A 15633-nucleotide genomic window follows, 5' to 3' on the forward strand; every position below is an offset into this window, starting at 1 on the left:
GTTTTAAATTTCTCAAGCTGTGAATAAATTTTTACACACTTCAGAACTAGCCTGATACTACCTGTACAAACTGGTACCTGAAAGTGAAGTGAGTTGCTATGCAAGAATTGCCTGCCCTGCTGAAAAATGAACACAGGCAAAAAGCTTACTTTCTACCATAACTGAGGGATGTGCCATTCCCAGGCGTCATGGGGTTAGGAGCCTTGCCTAGCTGATGGACAAGTTCCTTGCTTCTCCCAATTCCCTGACAAGTCGGCAGAGCCACCCAATCAGTTGATTTAATACTGCAAGGGCAAAGACACACATTAGCAGATGCAGCTGGCTGGCACCTGCAAACCCTTCTTTTGGCAGGAGTTGCATCTTTACCTCCCCCACATCTCACCTCATCAGGCATAGGCTTGGGGAAAATGAGACTTGCAGACCAAATGGGGACTCCTGCATGGTATACAGTGGTACCTCGGTTTACAAACACAATTGGTTCCAGAAGTCTGTACTTAACCTGAAGTGAACTTTCCCATTGAAAGTAATGGAAAGTGGATTAATCCGTTCCAGACAGTCCGTGGAGTACTTAAACTGAAGTGTACTTAACCCGAGGTATGAGTGTAATTGGTTCCGGAAGTCCGTACTTAACCTGAAGCGTACTTAACCTGAAGTGAACTTTCCCATCGAAAGTAATTTAACCAGAGGTATGAGTTACTTAACCTGAATTACTTAACCAGATTGTTGTTGTTGTTTAGTCGTGTCCGACTCTTCGTGACCCCATGGACCATAGCACGCCAGGCACTCCTGTCTGGTCAAACTCATGTTCGTAGCTTCGAGAACTTAACCAGATTACTTAAACTGAAAATACTCAAACCGAGGTGTACTTAAACCGAGGTATGACTGTATATGGGTTGGTGGCTTCCCCACTACTACCAGTGGGTTTGGGGTTGGTGGTGGAATTGGACTGGTAGAATTCTGAAGAGCAAAGGTGGGGCAAATTAATCTCTTCCTGCTATGGACTAGTGGGAGACTCCAGTTTGGATGGTAATCAGCCTTATACTTCTGGGATTTGTCTATCAGTGGCTACTAATCACAATTATTTTATACTTCTTCCAGTATCAAGAGGCAGCTGTTGCCCTCTTGCACCTGCACTTTCTATAGACTTCTGATTGGCAAAGTGGAAAATAGGATGCTGGACTACATGAGGCTTGGGTCTGATTCAGCAGGGTGGTCCTTTGGAGCTTTCACATCAATTCTCCACTTCTAAAGAAACAGAACCTGGTAAAATAACTTTTGATAGAATTCAGTCTAAAATTCAAAAACTTTGCACTTAGCTGTCTTATTACAAAGCTAATACCTACTGTCCCTCATTCCAATCTTTGTTCTGTTACTACTGAAAAGACTTGTGGCTTTGCTATCTATCACATATTGGCCCCACTGCCCTTGTCATGTTATGTTGGTATATTTAGCTCAAAGACACCACCCCTTGCCTTCCTTATATTCTTAAGCAAACAATGATCCATTGTGAAAACCTGTGATCACATTAACACCATACATTTAAAACATGCTTGCAGCACTTTAACAGTCATGGTTCCTCTTCCCAAAAGAATTGTAGGGACTAGTTTGTCAATGGTGCTGGGAATTGTAGCTCTGTGGGAGATCTAACTACAGAATTGACACTTTTACATATGCCACATAATACCTGTTCAATATTAGTAAGAAATTGATCATTGTGGCAGACCCTAACTTTGGAAATCCCCACCTGCTGACCTCAGACAGGCACCTTTATTTCCCCAGCACCTGTTAAAAACATTTTTGTTTAAACAGGCCTACCCAGATTTGTAGAATGTTGATGAGTGTCTTTAGTTTATTGGTGATTTTAAAATTCTGAATGTTTTAAATATTTGTTTTTAACTGTTTTTACCTACAATTTTATTGTCCTACCCTTTTTGTAAACTGCTTTGAGATGGTTGTTTTTTTGAGACCAAGCAGTGTATAAACTTTATTAAATAAATGCTCTGCACCCTTAAACTACAGTTCTCAGGATTCTTGGGGGAAGCCATGGCTGTTAAAGTGACAGAAGAGTGCTTTAAATGCATGGTGTACATGTTTCTTCATTTTTAACGCTGTAACCAGTTTTTTCCCTGAGGGCTGAACTTGATTTTCAATTTGGCTGCAATCCTGCATAAAGCTTGGCAACATAAATCCCATTTTAAGCAGCCTAACTTTGGATGACTGCAGCCTGAATCTTTAATAATGCTATTAATTGCATTTTATCCTACCCTTAAGTAGCTAAGGGTGATGTAGGCAGTTCTCTACTGAACTACCTCTTATCCTTGCAACACCCTGTGATGAGTTAGGCTGAGAGATTGCGATTATATTGTGTTTATTTAGTAAACTTCTTAGTTGCTTGTTACACAGAAGGCCTCCAAAAGACTTGTAACATATTGTTAGCATAAGTTTAAAAAATATTTTAGAAGCAGTCGTACAGAAATACGTGCAGATCATAAGCAATACACAAAACAACCCCCTGCTCCACTCATAACAGCAGTATAAAGCTCTAGCAGCATGCTAATAGCAATCACCATCCATCAAAAGCTTGGAAAATATGTATTTTTTTAGTCAAGGTCAGCAAAGGCACCAAGTGGACCTCATTAATAAGGGGAACCAAACCTGATTAGACAAGGTCTACCCCAGCATTCCTCTTGGTTAAATGCAAATTTGAAGTTGCCTCCTCTGCCCCAATCCTAATCTCACAATCTAACCGCTACACAAAAGAACACAGCATGGTGTCCAAATGGAATCAAAATAGTGGCACAACAGTATTAATGCTAGCATGCATGCGTTTATTTACTTTCACAAATTGCAGCAATTTCAAATCAACAGCTGTTCAGGAACAGAGCAGGAAGCATATACAGGTCAGGCTATGAAATATAAAAGAGGCCTTTAGATACTGCATACCCTATTATGTTCTCTAAAGTCTCTTTTGCATTATATTGTTGGGTGACAGTTAGCCATCCATCCAAGATGACAGTGGTATTACAAGGTCAGAATTTTCTTTTTGCCTTCAGGTAGTCCTTAGAGCAGAGGTGGCTAACCTGTGGCTGTGGCAGCTTTAGGACTAAAACTCCCATTATCCCATGATCATTGGGCATGCTGGCTGGAACTGACAGCTGGAATTGTTGAGAGTCTTGCAATATCTGGAAGGCTACAGGTCAGCCACTGCTACCTTTAAGTACAAGCTGAAAAGTATTGAAAGCCTGCTTTGTTACTGCCAAGTCCTCTGTATGATAGATTATCATTTACCTGTTTTAAGCCAGAGGTGGAAAACTGGATCCCAATGGTGGGCCAGATCATTACCTTCCCCACCCCCAGGAGCCAATTTTGATAGAGGATGCCCTGTCAATCACAATGACAGTAGGTAACCTGTTTTCCTTTGCCCATGCAGTTTGAAGTCAAACCATGCAAAGGCATTGTATTTTGTAAGTGCCACTGACCAGATACTTAGGCTCAGACTGGTGGCTCCTCACCAGTATTTTAAGCAATGATGCCAAAATACCTGTAAAGTGGCAGCTTACAAAGAACAATGCTAACCTATTCATAGTGTAGGCATATATTGGACATATGTGAAGGATACCATTCAACTGCAATAGTACATAGGGCAAAAAACCAACAACGTTGAATTTGTAACATTGAAACTAGTAAGTCCATTTCTCATGGAGGGAGTTTCCCGTTTCTTCCGTCTCATCTATCTCGACTGGAGTTTCAGCACATGAAAAGCCACATTCAGGTATAGGTTCCCGCCAAGACAAGTTTTTTTTCTGCAACATAGGTGTTTTTGCTAATTCAAAGCGGATGTCAAAATACTTATCTGACTGTCCTTCTTCTTTTTCCAATAGCATTTGATACTCTCCAAAGCAAACCATGCATGTCTCTTGCAACTCAACCTTATTCAGGTAGGCCAGTTCGGCGTGATCCACAATCAGCTTTGTCTTCTTGCTCAAATTCTTAATCTCGAAACCCAACTTTGAGCTGTTGAAGTGTCTGAAACACTGCAGAGCAAACTGAATACGTGAGACCCGTCCATCTACAAAGTTAAAGCGGCAGACCTGATCATCTCTTCCAAACTTCACTAGGTCATCTACTTTCACGTGATGTGGCTGGCAAAAGTGGAAGGTTTGGAATACATTCTTTTCCATTTGACTTGGATGATAGACTGTGATATGGAGACAGGTCACAGTCTCTTCTGTATCTTCAGTTTCAAAGTTGGCCATGGCAGTACTAGTTCTCAGAAAAACCCTGGAAGAAAACATCAAACACAACTTCACACTATTTAAAAAACAACAACCAGAAACAAAAAAAATTAAAAAACAAGCTACAGTCAGAAAAATGTGTGTCAGCTCCTCTCCCAGGGCAGCAGGCAGATGAACCAGCCACCTTCCCTCTCATGGATATGCCTGGCACCATCTTACCTCCAAATGCTCCCCCCATCCAATTTTCTTTCACAATGCTAGAACTGAGCATCCACTGACCGGGAATCAGACCCAGGCCGTGGCAGTGACAGCGCCGAATCCTAACCACTAGACCACCAGGGATAGTTCTGTTACCTCCAGTATCCAAGTACTGTAGTATACTTCCGAATGCCAGTTTCTAGGGTACAACAATAGGAGAGGACTTTTGCATCCGTGTCCTGCTTGTGATGGCACATTCAGGACAGATAGAAAAAACCTCACACAGTATGTAACTAAACTATGGAATTTACTGCTACAAAATGTGACCATAGCCACCTACTTGGACTGCTTGCAAAGGGGATTAGAAAAATTCATGGAGGATGAAGCTGCCAATGGCTATCAAAGATAATAATAGAATCACAGAACTGTAGAGTTGGAAGGGCCCCTGAGGAACATCTAGTCAAACCCCCTGCAATGCCGGAAAATGCAGCTGTCCCATACGGGGATCACATCTGCAACCTGCTCTAACCAACTGGGTTGTCCAGGCCTTAAATACGTGTTCCTTGACCGGAAATCAAACCTGGGCCCTGGCAGTGAGAGCACCAAACCCTAACCACTAGACCACCAGGGATAGTTCTGTACCTTCAATATCTGAGTAGTATATTTCCAAATACCAGTTTCTAGGGTACAACAACAGGAGTTGTTGCATTTGTGTCCTGCTTGTGAGCTTCCCATAGGCATCTAGTTGACCACTGTAGGAACAGAATGCTATAATAGATGGGTTTTTGGCCTTATGCTGTTGCGCTCTACTTAGGCTCCTAGAAACCCTAGTAAGGCTAGCTACAAAAGGAGGGACAATTCAAAATTTGGGTTGGTGACAGAAATGAAGCCCTACTGAATTCAACTTACTCCAACTTAAAACCACACTGGACTGTAGCTGTTCACTTTACCCAAACATCTAGCTGCATCCTTGATAGCACCCACGTTCTTCATGGTTCTCTCTGGCATCTCACTGGAAGGCACTCCAGAAATAACAGCTGTTTCTATACACTACATACTTAGACAAAGCCCACAAGTCTGTTCCTCTACCTCAAGAGCTCTTAACAGCCCCCCCCCATAGCTACACCCCTTCTAAGCTCATACAAAAGCAAACTTTTTGACCACAGTAGTTTCAACATCAGCTTTTCTCTTACCCTGCTAAACTTTGCTACATTACCCAACCTGATGAAGAGTTCTGGTGGACTCAAAGGCTTGCTTGTATTTTTGTGACGTTTTGTTTTGGCCTGAATACCAAGCCAGCTTTTTTTTATTATCAAACATATATACACATACCCCTGCCCTTTGCTAAACTTTGTTGTGCCATTCCAGCCTGATGAAGGGTTCTGGTGATCTCAAAAGTCCTGATTATTTTGCAGCAAGCTGCTTGGTCATAAGGTGGTGTTGAATAAAAGGCCACTTTAAATAAAAAGGCCACTTTAAACCTTACCCCCCAAAATATGCTACAACCTACCTCTTCCTTAGGAGCTTACCCTCCGAGTAAGGGGTGCTTGTTGATCTGGCAAGTGGGACCAAATTAAACTAGAAAATAACGCCCCAGGAGGAATAACTGGCTGTTTTTCCTTTGGTCGAGGTCTGGCTTGCAGACGGTGCCATCCTCGCCGCAAGCAGTTGCACCGACCAGCCCTATCGCTTGTGGGAGGGCCATCCCACAATGCCTCGCCACTTAGGAAGCCAAGCGCCTTCCTGGAATCACACTTTCACTTTCAGTTTCACTTGCGTTTCCGGCTAGGCACGAAAGAACAAAGCAAGCGAGAGGTCCGAGCCCAGGCAGCGGGCGCCACGTCTTGGCGCAAAGCGAGCGTTGGAATTCCCCCGGCCTCCTTTGCCTAGAAAACGCCAGTAGCCAGAGAGCAAGGTGAGCCACCGTTGCCCCCCGTATTGTTATTCTAATTAAAAGCATAACCTCGCCCTACGCCCTTCCACATCCGATTGCTTCCCAACCCCCTTTTTCTTTATTTTTGCTGCAGTTTAAAACAAGCTCAGATTAAAATCTTACGATTCCTGCCCTCTCTCTCACACACACACACACGCTGATATGTTTACCTGCGTCAAGCAATTTCCGAAGGCAGCAAAATTGGGCGAGCTTGGAGTGGAGGAGCAGAGAAAAGGCAGTCCCCATGTGATCAGATTGCTTTCACATCTCCTTTGGAGAACGTGCCCCTTCCTCCCGTCCTTCCGGCCCCGAAAGAGGGGGAAGGGGAGGGGGCGCGAGGGAAGGGAGATGACGAGCACCAGTTGAGTTGCTATCTCGAAGCAGAAGCTCTGCTCTGCCAGGGGATTTCCTCCTTTCCCTGCGAGGAGGGGCTGGAGAGTGGGACGTTAGGAGTGTGCAGGGATGGTTAGAAACAGTGTTTGGGCTGCCATCTGGTGTGCAGGCTGCTCTCTTGAAGTCAGTGACTGTTGATAATGTTAAAGCAGTGGTGGTTCCCAGACTTTTCCAGGCCGCTACACGCCCACACTGGCTCCATGAACTCATCCCTGGTGCCCCCTACCGTCTAAAACTCATTCAGAGTATCCTTCACAGATAGATAAGAGTTTAAGAAGAACGATTTTGCCTGTTAAAAGGGGAGGAGCTGCAGGTCCTTGCAAACAAAGCCCCCACTAATGTTGGCATAGCTCCAGCATACAAGTTTTCAAGTGTGTTTTTAAAACCTATTTCTTTGGAACTGCCTTTTCTTAAACAAGGTCTGCATTACATCTATATTAGGACATTAGAAAAGCTTCACCCGTCATAGTGTAACATTGGGAGAAAAATAGGCACAGCCTTCCTTACCTGCCTTCCTTTAGCAGAAGTAACAGGAGTCTACAGTTTCTTGAAGAAATTGCTAGTCCAGGGATGGGAAAACGCTGGCCTCCTGGTGTTGGGCTCTCAGTTCCCCTCAGTCTCAGCTAACACAGTCTGGGATGATGGCAGCTGTAGTCCAACAACATCTGGAGGGCCATAGTTTCCTCATTGCCATGCTAGTCAATCATTATTTTGAATAGCCAGTGAAGCTCACCTTTGTCACATGCAGGAGGGAAGATGTTACAGAGGAGCAGTGGGTGCTGGGAGCGTAGGTGCAGCAGTTCTATCACCTGAAAGACTTTTCTGTATTTCTGACAAGGTTTTTATTATTTTTATTATTATTATCCCTACAATAAAGTAGGGTAGGGACTTTCCATGCTGTAAATGACATTGATTGCTACCACTAGCAAACTGGTGACTATTTTGGGAATCCCTGATGACTGCCAAGTGCACCTGTTTATGACTACTTTGGTTCACTCTTGCATTCACAATCATTCCAATTACAGTGGTACCTCGTGTTACAGACGCTTCAGGTTACAGACGGTTCAGGTTACAGACTCCGCTAACCCAGAAATAGTACCTCGGGTTAAGAACTTTGCTTCAGGATGAGAACATAAATCGCGTGGCAGCAGCAGCGGGAGGCCCCTTTGCTAAAGTGGTACCTCAGGTTAAGAACAGTTTCAGGTTCTTAACAAATTAAGTTCTTAACCCGAGGTACCACTGTAAACACATTTTGGAGATTTATCATTCAATGGAAAATAGCTGCTCACCTTCCACATCTCTATCTCTCATTAGGGACACCAGAGTTTTATTCACCACTCTTGGTTAAGGCTGTTACTATCATTGTCATATACAGTGGTACCTCGAGTTGTGTACTCAATCCGTTTCGGGGTGCTGTTCGTACCTCGAAAAGTACGCAGCCCGAGCGGCACTTTAGCACATGCACAAAGTACCGATAGAGCGCTTCTATGCACATGTGAAGTGCGCAGACCGCTTCTGCACATGCGCGCACTGCGGAACCCGGAAGTAAACACTTCTGGGTCTGCCAAGTACGCAACCCGCAGCATACGCAACCCGAGGTATGACTGTATTATATATCAAGCACTTCCAATGTGTACTGTTATATGTTTCTTCATCTGCAGGATTTCCTTTCTACATTTCCTTTAAAAAAACAACTTTTTATTAGAGAAGTAGCTTGTAGGGTTTTCTCCAGAGTTTTAAATCCATGATTCTGGAAAAAGATGCTAAATAGCCGTGAGATAGAGCTTCCTACTCCCTCTCACATAATGCCTTGCACCAGCCATGAGACTAGCTATGTACAGTCACACCTCATGATACATCTGGAATGGGTTACTTCGGTTTCGGCACGTCCGTAACCTGCACGCATGCGCAGAAGCACCGCATTGCGTCATGCGCGTGCGCAGATGTGGCGCTTCAGGATGCGACCCTTTCATGTTGCGAACGGGCCTCTGGAACGGATCCTAACTAAGCTGTGTTGCAAAATGTTGCAGAGGCCTCTGAACGTTCCATTCTTGAGCAATCTTTGTCAGTCTTCCTGTGAACTTCCTGCAAACTGAATTTCACATCTTCCTTCACCTTACTTCCTCATTAAAGCATCAGACTTACAAGAAATTATTATTTTTTCAGGTTAGGCGGAAACATACTCTTTCTGAAGGATGTTGTCTTTATTACTTTATTGTTGGTTTCTATAGAGCTAAGAAAGCTGTCAGTGTGTATCTTTCAAGGAGACATTGCTTTATTACTCAAAGAACCTTGGGTTTATTACCCAATACACACACAAATAACTTGATGTGTGGGAACTCTTGTACCTCAGTCCTAACAGACTTTCTTGGAAGTTAACAACACTGATGATTTGCTTAACAGGAAGGGCCATAATAAATTCATTAAGCACGTGTTTGTTGGGGGGGGGGGAATCCCTACTTTAACTTTTGGCATCTCCAGGTAGGGCAGAGGAAGATTCCTGTGTGAGTTTTTGCTGTGCAGTGCTGTGCAGTCCTTTGCCACCTGCGGTCCTCCAGTTTGCTCTACCTGGTCCTCACTCTCCCCAGCCTACGCCCTCTCTCCAGGCCACACTCCTCATTGGTCCTGTTCCCCTCCCCCCACTCCTCAAGTGCCTTTGCCTGGCTGGAATTTGCCCTCCCATTTTCTGGGATGGAGAAACGTTGTGGAGCCAGGGAGTTTGGGATGAAACCTATTCAATTATTTTAAAAACTTAAATATAACTTTTCATTTATAAATTTTGCATAAACCTCAAAGCAACTCTCAATATATACACATAAAACTGTTGCAGTCATTAAGTAACAACAATCAAACATCCACCATATAACAACTACAACTACAACAACCAGAAGAAGAAAAAAGATATTTGACGTCTTATTACGTTTTTATATGTGCTGGAAGCTGCCCAGAGTGGCTGAGGAAACCCAGCCGGATGGGTGGGGTATAAATAATAAAAGTATTGTTGTTGTTGTAGTAGCAGTAGTAGTACTAGTTACGTTCCAGACACCAAACTATTTTTGCACTTGCTCTACAAACTGGATTCAACAGGTGCAAACCATAGTTTACCAGTTTGGACAAAGCAGCAAACATTAGTTTGTCTGAAACCAGGATTAGAAGGAAGAAATTGTCACATGCCCAGAGCTCAGCACTGTGTGGCTAACAGGAATCCAGCGCTCCTGAATTTTTTGAACTGATAAGTTCTGTGAGAAAGGAATAGGTGAATGGAAAGGTTAAGGCAATAAATATACTGGAAATATGTTTTTATCATACAGTGTTTAAAATAAATATTTGGCACAATGCAGCCAAAATTAATCACTTTTACAGCAGTTTGATTCTTTGGAATGAAATCAATACATATAAACGTGTCCTGTTGCATTTAATGTGCTTGAAAAATGCTTAATTTTGTCCGGAATGTTCCCCACTGATTTCCAGAAAATCCATTTAAAATCTGCATATGTTTGAAATTCACATGAAGTTCTGTTCACAAACAAAATATTGGAAGTGAAAGGAAGAAGTGAAAGGTTTGGGGGGAAATGGGGGGATCTGAAGAGTGGAAGCTGATCACATGTTTCAATTTACCAAGTATGGAAACTATAGTTAAACTGAAAGAAGCATATAAAAATGTGATCTGGGAAGTCTTGTTTTCTCTAACGGGCAGATATATATCCGCCTCCAAATAATAAAAATACACTATTTTCTTTTAAAAGATCCATCCTATCACCCTTTAGTTTAGATAAACTCTCCATAGGTCTTGAAGAAAGTCTATTCCAGTGTATTTGCTTCCCAGTCTCTAGATGGCAATGTTGCATCAGACATACTCATCAGCACACATTGTCCATCAATGCTTTGTTTGTTTGTTCTTCTGAAGGACTCAGTCCTTCCTTAATAAGCACGTGACTGCTTTTGTGCACAAGAGTAATCTCACCAAGCTCGACACAAGTCCTCGCGTGCATCTGTTTTGACAAGATCAGGGTTGAAAGTTCTGGACTGACAACCATGGAGACTAAATCCTCTGTTCACCCAGAGAGCAGGTGCAGAGGCAGCAACGGCAGATGCAACACAAGCTTCCTCTTCTTCATTCTCCAGCAAACCCAACAGTGAGATTGTGGCTGTAATTGTTTTTGAGAATTGGAAAGTACGACAATTGAGGAATTATACCCAGGAGAGAGAGAAAGTGAAGAATGAGTGACAAGCAAGGTGTTCTGTTGGATATAATGCAGAGTAATGTGAGATGTGGAAGGAAAGCTTTAGCAAGGCATCAAGGATAATAATCTAAAATCATGACATCAGTGATTCAAAATCAATGAGAAATAGAAAAGAAATTCCAGGTCAGCAGATCTCATGAAACAGAAATATTGAAAAGCACTTAGTTGCATGTTGTTTTAAAACGTGATTTACTGCAGCCCAGGTCACTGTGTTTGAAATAAGTTCAGTTGGGCTTAAAGGTGTGTGCATAGAAGTGCAACCTTTGTGTGAAAAGATTAGGCACCTGCTGGAAAGGAGCTCACACCCACTTTACTCTTCCCTAGTAGTTTCAAGTCCTTGCACACATACTCTGCCCCCATTTTTCTGTTCTCTTTTTACTACTTACCCTCACCTAAAGCAGGAGGCATTCTACTAACATAGATTGAAATAATGTGATAACTGCAACCTACCTGTAACCGCAATATATCCAGGCCCAGTGCGTCCATTTAGGCGGACTAGGCCATTGCCTAGGGCGCGAAAATGGAGGGGGCGCTGCCGAGCCTGCCCCACAAAACCCTCGCTGCGCCACCGCCGCCCTCCCAAGGCGCGCACTCACGCTCCTCCCGCCTATGGAGGGGACGGCGAGAGCTCGGCAGCGGGCGCAGCGAGCGAGCAGCGGCGGTAGTGGTGGCAAGCGCCCGCAGACAAAGCCTTCAGCTATGGGCGCCGCCGCCCGCCCGCTCGCCGAGGAGCTCACAGCGTCCCCTCCACAGGCGGGAGGAGCACGAGCCAAAAGGAGAGCTCAGCGCCCTCCCGCCTATGGAGGGGACGGCGAGAGCTCCCCAGCGGCGGCGGACGCAGCAAGTGGCGGTGGTAGTGGCGGCAAGCGCCCGCAGCCGAAGCCTTCAGCTATGGGCACTGCCGCCACCGCCGCCCGCCCGCTCGCCGAGGAGCTTACAGCGTCCCCTCCACAGGCGGGAGGAGCGCGAGCCAAAAGGAGAGCTCAGCGCCCTCCCGCCCACGGAGGGGATGCTGTGAGCTCCCCAGCGGCTGCAGCGAGCAAACGGCGGCAGCGCCCGCAGCTGAAGCCTTCAGCTATGGGCGCTGCTGCCGCCGCTCACTCACTGCAGCAGCCGCCGCTGAGGAGCTCAAACGTCCCCTCCACAGGCGGGGGAGGGCGCCGAGCTCCCCTCTTGGCCTGCTCTCCTCCCGCCAATGGAGGTGACGCAGGGGCATCGGCGTGCGTGCGTGCATCATGATGCATGCGTCATGATGCATGCGCGCCCGGGGGGCGCCAGAAGGTGTTTTGTTTAGGGCACAAAAAGCCCTAGCACCACGCCTGAATATATCTATTACATAAGGGGGGCACTGTAATATTTTCTGTGCTTAAGTCCTCTAAAGGTCATAATCTGACCCTGATCTAAGTAATCTTACATGTCTATACAGTGGTCCCTTGATTTACGAATTTAATCCGTTCCAAATGCACATTTGTAGGTCGAAAAGTTTGTAAGTCAAAAAAAGCGGTTTCCCATAGGAATGCATTGGAAACGGAAAGATTTGTAAGTCGAGTAAACTGCATCTAAAATTCGTAAATCGAAAAAAACCCATCTAAACCGCAACGGTTTTCCATTCGGATCTCGAAAAAATGTAAGCGTGAGACCATTTTTTTTCATTTGTAACTCGAAATTTCGTAAGTCGAGTACTTCGTAAGTCGAGGGTTTTTCATTATCTGGATGAATGCTATGCAGTCTCTTCAGTGATTTCCCAGTTCCATAATCCTTTCTTTCCAGAACTTCATAGGAATAAAAGGAACTGTCTTATATCAAGTTAAACCATTGGTCCATCTAGCTCAGTATTGTATTCATTAATTGCCAGTGGCCAGCAGCTCTCCATGGTTTTTGACGGGGTCTTCCTCAGCCCTGTGTGGAGATGCCAGAGATTAAAGCTGGAATTACAACCATTCAGTGCTGGTTTTGCTGGATATTTGCTGCCATATGGCTAGGAAGAAAGCTGTGATGGACACCCCAAGATGTCCCTCTGCTAGCTCTACATGTCAGCTAATCCCCATAGGCCATCAGTTTTCATAGAATTGTAGAGTTGGAAAGCACCCCAAGGGTGACCTAGTCCAACCATGCAATGTAGGAATCTTTTGCCGAACATGAGGCTTCAACCCATGGCTCTGAGATTAAGAGTCTCTGCCAACTGAGCTACCCCAGTTTTGTAGCTGGCTGCAGTTTGTTCGTTCTGTGAAATCAGTTCAACCGTCCTTGGGAATTGTATCTTGGTGAGAGTTGCCGTTCCTTTTGCAATGAGAATAAAGGAACAGAAATAAGAGAATCAGGGTGGTCGTGAAGACAGAGCAGGGCTTCAGCACAGGATATTTGCCTTCAGAAGCTCTCAGGAATGAATCCATAAAGCTGTTGTTGCTCCCCAGCATTGGTTCGAGAGCTTTTGCCTACATGCCCTGCATGGATTTCCCAAAAGTGTCTGGTTGGTCATTGCGCAGAAGAAGTGGCTCTCTGCAATGGGAGTTAGGCCTCCTTTAGCATAAATAGCAGCTGAGAGGGAGGAGGAATTGGGTGGTGCTTTGTATGAAAGCCCTTGCCCCTCAAAAAGACACTGTTTTTCCTTGACCAGTTGGATTCACGTAGTGAGAGAGGCAAAGCCTTCAAAAAGTTCTGCAGAAGGAGCAGCCGAGAAGGACAACCCAAAGGCTGGAAAGAACTAAAGCAAACATTCTTGAGTTTTCAGGTGAGGGAATATTGCAGGCCCTTTCCAAATGGTATTTTTGTGCCAATGTTGGCAAGCGCAGCCGTAAAGTAGTGGTGAATGCACAGCAACAGCACTCCACTCTACTGTAGAAAAGGGGTTCAGAAAGAGTGAAAGCCAGAGCGAACTGAAAAGTGTAGGGAGAATTCAAGAGGGCTCTTTACCCGAACATCCTTTTCCCAGCAGAGTGCCAGGAGCTCTTTAACAGCCACAGCTGCTCATGAGGACTACAAAGGCTAATAACCGTATCATGAGATGACTCATAAACAACACACGGTGGTTGTCACAGTCATGTCCTTCAGCAACACATCTCATCTGGAGAGACTTCCGGTAGATTGATTCCCTTTACAGTGGTACCTCGGTTTACAAACACAGTTGGTTACGGAAGCCTGTACTTAACCTGAAGCGTACTTAGCCTGAAGCGAACTTTCCCATTGAAAGCAATGGAAAGTGGATTAATCTGTTCCAGACGTTCCGTGGAGTACTTAAACTGAAGCGTACTTAACCTGAAGTGAACTTTCCCATTGAAAGTGATGGAAAGTGGATTAATCTGTTCCAGATGGGTCTGCGGAGTACTCAACCTGAAGCGTACTTAACCCAAGGTATGAGTGTAATTGGTTCCGGAAGTCCGTACTTAACCTGAAGTGTACTTAACCTGAAGCGAACTTTCCCATTGAAAGTAATGTAAAGTGGATCAATCTGTTCCAGACAGGTCCGTGGAGTACTTAAACTGAAAATACTCAAACCGAGGCGTACTTAAACCGAGGTATGACTGTATACCTCAATGCAATGGTTTGGCACACTCACACATCTGATTACCAATACCACATTACGCGATTTCATGTTGAGTGCCTGTGGGTTGGTTGGTTGGTTGGTTGGTTGGTTTGTAAATGACTTTAGTAATAGCCAATATGCTGTTTTAATAGAGACAGACTGAAATTCAGAATAGATTACATTACATCATCTTACAGGACATTGGCACCAGCATTTTAAAGAGTCAGTCCTTTTAGTCTACTTAGCTCACTGAGCAGGTGGGAATGGGTTAGGTTAGTCCAAGGTTTCCCAAACGTGGGTCTCTAGCTGTTTTTGGACTACAACTCCCATCATCCCTAGCTAGCAAGGCCAGTGGTCAGGGATGAAGGGAATTGTAGTCCAAAAACAGCTGGCGGCCCAAGTTTGGGAAACCTTGGTTTAGTCCATCCCTCCTCCACCAGGCCACTTGGCTGAAGGCCCATTTTTAACTAACCTGCTTAGAGCCTAACATCCTGCATTTCTCTGCTAGTTGTGAAGCACAGGGCTTCATTTCCTCTGCAGTCAGCATGGAAACGCAGGCTACTAATCTTATAGCAGACCCACAGCAGGGAGGGGTTGCTTGCAGGCTAGTAACTTTTGTGAACTTATTTACAAGGCTGATTCTGGGAAATCTTTGGAAAGTGTATTTATGTGGATCGAAGTATTCATAAGTCTTGTTTATTATAAGGTGTTTTTTTAAAAAAATAAAAGTGTCTTTATGGACATGAGTAGCTAAAAATGCCGCATGATTCAGCCCAAAGAGGATTTTCACATTGCACAGCTTGAAAAGCTACCATTTTATTTATTTATTTTTGTTTCAACAAAGACACCATTTATAAGTCTTGGATTACTTAATATTCACTCAGTTTCATTACACCCTTTTATTTTGTACCCACTTTAATCTGTGAAGTATTAGTGTACAAGTGGGTCCACCAAGGAAAAGGTTACAATGTGGAATGGAGTGTTGTTCAGGATGCCAGCCAGCCAGTTATTGCCTTTTGGGGGAGCCTCCATTCCATTTTCTCTTCATCTGATTTTCCCATTCTGTGATTATTTAACCTCAGTCCTCATTCAGGTTTTTTTGTGAGG

General features: G+C 44.4%; 2 protein-coding genes across 5 annotated transcripts in view; one reads left to right on the top strand and one right to left on the bottom strand.

Annotated features, from left to right (window-relative positions):
• Window positions 1–2351: 2351 nt before the first annotated feature.
• On the bottom strand, window positions 2352–6081 carry TIFA (TRAF interacting protein with forkhead associated domain). Its single transcript, XM_035114118.2, has 2 exons — window positions 5944–6081; window positions 2352–4281 (listed from the first exon to the last, which is right to left on the bottom strand). Exon 2 carries the CDS (start codon window positions 4254–4256, stop codon window positions 3681–3683), a length of 576 nt encoding a protein of 191 aa, XP_034970009.2. The 5' UTR covers window positions 4257–4281; window positions 5944–6081; the 3' UTR covers window positions 2352–3680.
• Window positions 6082–6200: 119 nt separating this feature from the next.
• ALPK1 (alpha kinase 1) overlaps window positions 6201–15633 on the top strand; it is a 59353-nt gene continuing 49920 nt past the window's right edge. For 3 of the 4 annotated variants that reach the window (XM_060278509.1, XM_060278510.1, XM_060278511.1), the window contains exon 1: window positions 6208–6348. The gene's annotated coding sequence lies outside the window, so the exon portion shown is untranslated. Of the gene's footprint in view, window positions 6349–15633 lie in introns of all 4 variants that reach the window. The other variant, XM_060278508.1, reaches the window with a different exon arrangement.

This window comes from Zootoca vivipara, chromosome 9 (assembly GCF_963506605.1).
Source record: "Zootoca vivipara chromosome 9, rZooViv1.1, whole genome shotgun sequence".
Lineage (NCBI taxonomy): Eukaryota > Metazoa > Chordata > Lepidosauria > Squamata > Lacertidae > Zootoca > Zootoca vivipara.

Bases quoted from the DNA above. Each gene is read 5' to 3' on its own strand.
- TIFA (XM_035114118.2), bottom strand. From the start codon at position 4,256: ATGGCCAACTTTGAAACTGAAGATACAGAAGAGACTGTGACCTGTCTC.